Source organism: Rhincodon typus, chromosome 7, assembly GCF_021869965.1.
Source record: "Rhincodon typus isolate 14 chromosome 7, sRhiTyp1.1, whole genome shotgun sequence".
Classification (NCBI taxonomy): domain Eukaryota; kingdom Metazoa; phylum Chordata; class Chondrichthyes; order Orectolobiformes; family Rhincodontidae; genus Rhincodon; species Rhincodon typus.
In genome coordinates this window covers 42,217,735-42,225,031 of record NC_063338.1, presented here as the reverse complement: position 1 = coordinate 42,225,031, position 7,297 = coordinate 42,217,735, and the positions used below count along the sequence as shown (strand labels likewise).

The 7,297-nt window shown below is 38.8% G+C and overlaps 1 protein-coding gene across 8 annotated transcripts in view; it reads right to left on the bottom strand.

Moving 5' to 3' along the window:
• Positions 1-5,856: 5,856 nt before the first annotated feature.
• The window catches only part of LOC109919962 (endoplasmic reticulum junction formation protein lunapark), an 85,788-nt gene continuing 84,347 nt past the window's right edge, over positions 5,857-7,297 (bottom strand). For all 8 annotated transcript variants that reach the window (XM_020520024.2, XM_020520160.2, XM_048598835.1 and 5 more), the window contains one exon: positions 5,857-6,962. In XM_020520024.2, coding sequence (XP_020375613.1) covers positions 6,766-6,962 — 197 coding nt within the window. In that variant the 3' untranslated portion in view covers positions 5,857-6,765. The remainder of the gene's footprint in view (positions 6,963-7,297) is intronic.

Below are 7,297 nucleotides of genomic sequence, written 5' to 3'. Positions count from 1 at the left end.
GAGGTATGAGCACGGATCCTTCACTCGTCACAGTCAAGGTATGGGACAAGATAACATCAGGGCCCCGTAACCAGGGGCCAAGGTTCTATGGGGCTCACTGTGTTTGGGTCCTGGTATGTGAACCCAGGCCAGAAGCAGCAGTGAGAACCATTATTTCTGTCCTAGTCACAGCCTGTCAACTTGAAAATGCCCCAAGCTCTGCTTCTTGTCCAGTGATCAATCCTCTATCCATGCTGCACCTAATCAAGTGCCTTTTGGAAACACAATATTGGTTTTTCCCTTTATTTGCCTTATTGATTATATCCTTAAACAACTAATAATTTTGTCAAACATGATAGGCTTGTAAAATTATGCTGGCTTTGATCATACTATGATCTTCTACGTGCATAAAGATTTCCTTAAGAGATTCATGTAATATCTCGATGATTGATGGCAGACTAAATGGTCCCACACTCTCAGTTTTCTCTCTCCTTTTAATAAATAACAAAGTTGCATTTTTTATACTTTCAATCCACTGGGGCAATTCTATTTGGAAAATCACAACTAGTACATCCAATAGTTACACAATATTTATTCTCTGTTGGTATTAATTACCTAAGATTCCTCACTTTCATTAACCTCTTAGTTACCTTCTATTTCTGGTATACAATGTGCATTTTGTACTATCAAGATAAGACACAAAACGTTTGGCCAGTGTGTCTGCCATTTTCTTGTTTCCCTTTGATCATTTCTCCTTTTTCTGACTCTAAAGAACCAAAGTTTTATATACTTGTAAAAATATAGCAATTTGTTTGTATATCCTTGGAAATTGACTGTAGCTTTAAAACATCCCCATTCTTATAGAATCCCTACAATGTGGAAACAGGCCCTTCGGCCCAACAAGTCCACACCGAACCTCAGAGCATCCCACCCAGACCCATCGCCCTTTCCCCCACCCAATCTACACCTCCCTGAACATTATGGGCAATTTAGCATGGCCAATCCACCTAACCTGCACATCTTTGGACTGTGGGAGGAAACCAGAGCACCCACACAGACAGTCGTCAGAGGCAGGAATCAAACCCAGGTCCCTGGCGCTGTGAGGCAGCAGTGCTAACCACTGTGCCACCGTGCCGTCCCATGGTGGCACAGCTTATACTTGCTCTTTGACACATTATGCACCTCTTCCTTTAATCTAATACCAGGATCAATTTTGAGTAAAAGATGGATGAAGCTTACTGATTGCTTATCAAATCAATATTTTACTGTGGAACATTTTTAAAAAACAATTGCCTACCAATCTATTCAGCACCATATTTTTCAGTCTATTTACCAAACAACCACAGCTCTCCTTTCCTCACATTCTTACATATTTGGCATTGTTTAAGATTTTGTTTGAAACTGGAGTGTGTAGCTTTCCTGCATTGTAAAAAGTGTCAGTTATATTGTGATCACATTTTCCAGTAGCCCTTAATTATTGGGTTACAAATTAACTATGCCTCATCGCACAACACTGGGTCTAAAGACAGTCTTATCACTAGTTAGTTCAAAGCATACTGCTCTATGAAACCATCAAGAAAGCATTTTACAAATCCAACTTCCAGGCCAACTTTGCAAACTTGATTAGTTTAATCATATGAAGATTAAAGTCCCTGACAATCATTTCTTGCTTAATGCTCTAAAAATATAATAATGTTAAACTGACCTATAAACTACTCCCACCAGCTTTTTCTGGTTCTCATTATCCACAATCTCCATCTATGGCAATTATTCCTCCCTATTGGAGTCAAGATTTTTTTTCCCCTCACTACAGTGCTTACATCATCCTTTCAGGGTTTCTCTTCCTTTTTCATTCTGGTCACATTTTCAAAATATTGACTGGCCTAGAATATCTATTTTCTGACCTTGGTCACCTTGTGACCATGTCTTCGAAAGAGCAATTAAATCTAAACCATTCATCCCCACTTGTCAGTAATTCATCTGTCTTTAATTTTAGCATCTTATTATTATTTGCATGGATCTTATTCACTGATGCACTATTATTGTAAGTTCACCAGCCCTTCCTGTCCCACAGTGCTTATCTTTACCCAAAATGCTATACTGTCCTGTCTTGACTTTTATCTTTAGATTTATGCTTTTTTCTTCAAGGAATTTTTTTCCCCCACCCACCCACCCACCCCCTTTAAATTTGAAGCCCTGTTCACAGCCCCAGTTTTATCTGTTGATCGAAGTCTGGGCTGAGGCCCCTCCATTATTACATGTCCAATCTCCATATGTGCCCATGTTCTCCTACCTCAGAACTGACCATCTCAATTTTTCTACTTAAGTTAAAGGACACAACTGCCTTCTGCAGCTCATGACGACTTTCTTCCTCCCGATGACCTACATGCCTGCAATTCAGACTCCGCCTTAGCATTTCTAAACCGAAGTTGCTCAAGCTGCAGCCAACTACTGCAGAGGCGGCACGGTGGCTCAGTGGTTAGCACTGCTGCCTCACAGCACCAGAGACCCAGTTTTGATTCCACCCTCGGGCGACTGTCTGTGTGGAGTTTGCATGTTCTCCCCATGTCTGCATGGGTTTCCTCTGGGTGCTCGTTTCCTCCCACAGTCCAAAGATGTGCAGGTTAGGTGAATTGGCCATGCTAAACTGCCCATAGCGTTTGGGGATGTGTAGATTGGGTGGGTTACAGGGGGATGGGTCTGGTGGGATGCTCCGAGGTTCGGTGTGGACTTGTTGGGCTGAAGGGCCTGTTTCCACACTGTAGAGATTCTATGATTCTGTGATAAGACTGCAATACATTCCACAAACATTTACACACGCAGTCATGGCACACCACCTGACCTACTATGCCTATAACCTTAGGACAGCTTGTGAGGAGAGATTGAGTAGACTGGGACTATGCTCATTGGAATTTAGAAGATATGGGGGTGGGGGGAAGAAATCTTATAAAACATATAATGTATGCCTTGATAATTTAAGATCGAAGCGGGGAGGTTGTTTCCATTGGTGAGTGAAACCAGAACGAGGAGGCAAAGCCTCAAAATAAGGGGGAGCAGATTTAGGACTAAGTTGAGGAGGAACTTCTTCACTCAAAGGGTTCTGAATTTTTGGAATTCCCTGCCCAGTGAAGCAGCTGAGGCTACCTTGTTGAATGTTTTTAAGGCAAAAATAGATTTTTGAACAGTAAAGGAATTAAGGGTAATGGTGAGTGTGCAGTATGTGCAGCTAAGTCCATGAAAAGATCAGTCATGATCTTATCGAATAGCAGAGAGACTTGACAGGCTCCTATTTCTTGTGTTCTTACTTAGTTGATTAAATTAATAATTAGCTAAACAGATAACAGCAAGATACAGTCTTCTAGCTTGGAGACAGGAGGGGGATAGGCACCAGCTACTAGAAAGAAAACAGATCACCAATAAAAAGGCCCTTTGCTCAAATTTCTATAATTCTCCAAAACCCAACAGATTTCCTTATGGAGCTAAGAATGCTGGGGGATTAAGTAAAAAGAAAAACACACTGGTGCAGGTGGGGTATTGCTTCATTAACAGGTCAGAGCACAAGCACATTACCTCTAACCTGTGCTATATCTGCTAACCAAAATTTGGGAGGATTGGTAAATGAATAAAGAATATAGAAGGGGGACAGACAAGGGAAGGGAATACATTCCACGACTCAGTATTCAATTTACTCACCTTCTGGAGGGAAAAGATTTATCAAATATGGAGAATGAAATTTATTTAACGGAATTACAAAAAATCTCATTGAACGCCTAATTTATTTAGCATGTTTTTCTGATACTATCAGCATAAAGAAACAGATAAAAGAATTTGAGAATGTACATTTATACAAGGCTACCAAAGATAAGCATCTTTTGATGCTTCATGAAAGCTTGAATTTAAATTGTATACGCAGTAGCATGTCTGGGTTTCAAAGAGCAGTTCCATTAAAACAAAAACAGAAGTTGCAGGAAAAACTCAGCAGGTCTGGCAGCACCTGTGAAGAGAAATCAGTGTTTCAGGTCCGGTGACCCCTCCTCAGAACTGAATGTAGCTAGGAAAATGTTGGTTTACATATGGCCGATATGGTGGAGGGAGGGGGTAAGGAATAAACAATAGGTGGGGATAGAGCCCAAAGAGAGAGAACAACAGTTGGACAAAGGAGTGGATAACAATCTGGCTAGGACAGTGACTAGTTGTTAATGGAGACTGTTAGTGGCTAACAATAGGTAGCGTGTAATGGTAGACTGTGAGATAACAAGGCTTGATGTGTTGGGCTGGGGGCTAGGATATGGGAAAGTTCAGGCCCTAAAATAATTATTGAACTCAATATTAAGTCTGAAGAGCCGCAGGGTCTGCAAACAGAAAATGAGGTGTTCTTCTTCAAGCTTGCACTGAGCTTTGCTGGAACACTGTAACAAGTCTGACAGAGATGCTGGCCAGGGAACAGGGTGGCGTGTTAAAGTGGCAAGCAACTGGAGGCTCAGGTTCTTTTTTGCAGACAGAACATGGGTGTTCTGTGAAGCCGTCATCCAGTATGTGCTTAATTTCTCCAATGTAGAGGGGATCATATTGTGAGCAGCGAATGCAGTAGACTAGATTGTGTGAAGTGCAGACAAATGCTGCTTCACCTGAAAGGTGTGTTTGGGCCCTTGGATACTAAGGAGGGGGGAGGTAAATGGGCAGGTGTTACAGCTTCAGCGATTGCAGGGGCAGGTGTAGTGGGGCAGCATGGGAGTGAAAGAAGAAGGGACCAAGGTGTCCCGGAGGGAATGGTCTCCACAGAAGGCAGACAAGAGAGGAGACAACAACCTTATGCCTAATTATGAACATTCAAAAATAATTCGGGTCCTTAGGAAAGAAATTGATTCCATGCATGGCAATAAACAAGAGGTCAGTTATAAAGAAATCCTTAAGAATGTATCTATTTAAACACGAAATGCTAGTGTCAAAATAAAATAATCCATCTAAACAAAAAAATCAAATGAAACAAACAATTACAAATCCTGAGGAAACACAATTCCATTTCGAGTGAAACTCTAAGTCGGTGGGTATTTTCCCACTGTTTTAAATATATAATTAGTGAATGCATAGTAGACCAGAGGGAGCATTTTCAGTAATCTAAGTTCTTTAAGAAGAGAAAAAGATACCACAGCAAGATTTTACTCATGTACACAGAAAACAGTTTATTATACAAGTTTTTCTGCGGCAAATTATTATTACCCAATATCACAACTTTTAAATGATATATTTGATTTCCTTGATTATATTCTGTTAATTGAACTAGCTTGATGTCTGTCTTCCTACTAGACGTAGGTTTGAAGCGTCCTATGAATACATGAATCTTGCACCTTGCTCCTCAAAAAAAATAGTTCTGTACGTCCTGAAAACTGAATTACTGCCTGCCTAAGTTCCATCACAGCATGGCTCAGCCCAATGGCAATTTCATAGACACGTTATTACACAAGATGTAAATATATTATTTTCCTCACAACCTTATCACTAAACAACAAAATAATATCTGTTGCACGTGAAACCTGAAATGCACGCAAATCAAAACTGGGATCAGATTCTGAATATTCTAGTACAGATCCCAATAGTCAATCACTGAATTGAAGCAGAGCTTTAATGAAGCACTTATTTTTAAAATTTATTCTAGAGATACTACTTTATCAGAAACTAAACATACATCACTGTTGAGCAGAGGTCAGTCACACAATATACTCAAGGGGCAAGCTGCAATTTCAGATTTGAGGAATAAAACTAATTTTTTGACTGAGTTGGAATAACATACATAAAAATTATCCTTTTGTTGTTATGAGCATGAGAGGTCTCTGTATTTTAGCATCAATTGAATAAGTACATCAAAGAGACAGCATATATTTTTAAAGCATTATGAATTTGATTTTTATATGGGGTCAAGTAGAATTTAAGTATTTTACATAAAGCGCTTAGTACATGCAAACATGGTAATTACAATTTACTTAACTTTCAAAATTTCTAAAGCATATATGCACACCATACAGCACCGGGGATAATCCCTGGATCAATATTTTGTCCCTGTAACACAATAGCTTTTCATATAAACCTAGCAGAAAAATCTGCAATGTACCTCCTCTACAACAACATGTGAATTCATCATCCACAGACAAAGAAAACACATTATTGAAGTGAACAGTTTTTAAATATTAAATATACAAAGGACTGGGTAATCCTACAATCCAAAGTTCCAGGTTTAAAAATATAAAAAGCTAGTTTTTAATTTGAATGTAAACATCAAGTCTTATAACATGTATCATAGACAAGTAAATGTATTTTCCATTAAATTACTTTTTTCTCCCTAATCCAGCTTAAACCTTTCAAGACTTTAAAGCATTATAAATTAAACGGTCTTTAAAATATAAAAAAAATCTCTGTCCAAGTACATCTCATTTCAAGTGAAATAGGGTTAAAGGGTCAACCCTTTAAATAGCGATTTTGTACAGTACAGCACATCTGAAAACTAAAGGGCACTGTGACCTGACAACTGATAAAGCAGCCTTTGCTATTTAATATTACTGGTAATGTGCAGATTTAACACAAAAAATTACATACAGCAAATCTAGATTTTTTTCTGCAGAAACAAAAAGATTCAATGTTATTTTAATACTGACAAGAGTTAAACCTTTCAAATTTTTACCTAATCTGTTCACCCATTGCATTCGTCATCTGGCAGAACCAACTGATACGCTGTTATGGGAAATATATTAAAGCTTTAGCTACTTGCTGAGTTGTAGGACACTTTGCTATTCAGTCTCCCTCAGCAGACTCTTCAACTTTAGTCATTTCAATATCATTTTCATTTTCTTTCAGTTGCTTCTCAGGTTCTATTTGTCCTTCATCAGGCAGTACAACCGCCACTGAAGTAGATCCTTCTTCACCACTCTCAACTCGATTGCTATCATGGATAGGTGTGACATTTTGAGTTTCGGCATCCTGACTTGGCTCTAGGACACAAAAAAAATTTGAAACCAGTCCAAATAAGTTGAATGCATTGACACCATAAAACTTCCAGAATGGACGCAGCTTAAGTACTGCTATTGCACATCTGTAACATAGCACTGATATCTACTGATATCTACTACTGATACAATCTTCTTTTCTCTAATTTGTTCAGGCTGCAGGTGAAAAGGTGTGTAATGACTGATTTCATAAAAGATGTAAAAGATGTATGTAGCCTTTTTCCCTTTCTCCTTAATCCAAACATTTTATTTCTAAAATTTGTTTTAAATTATTTACATAATTGCAAAAAATGCTTCCCTCCACTGATCCCTTCACATAT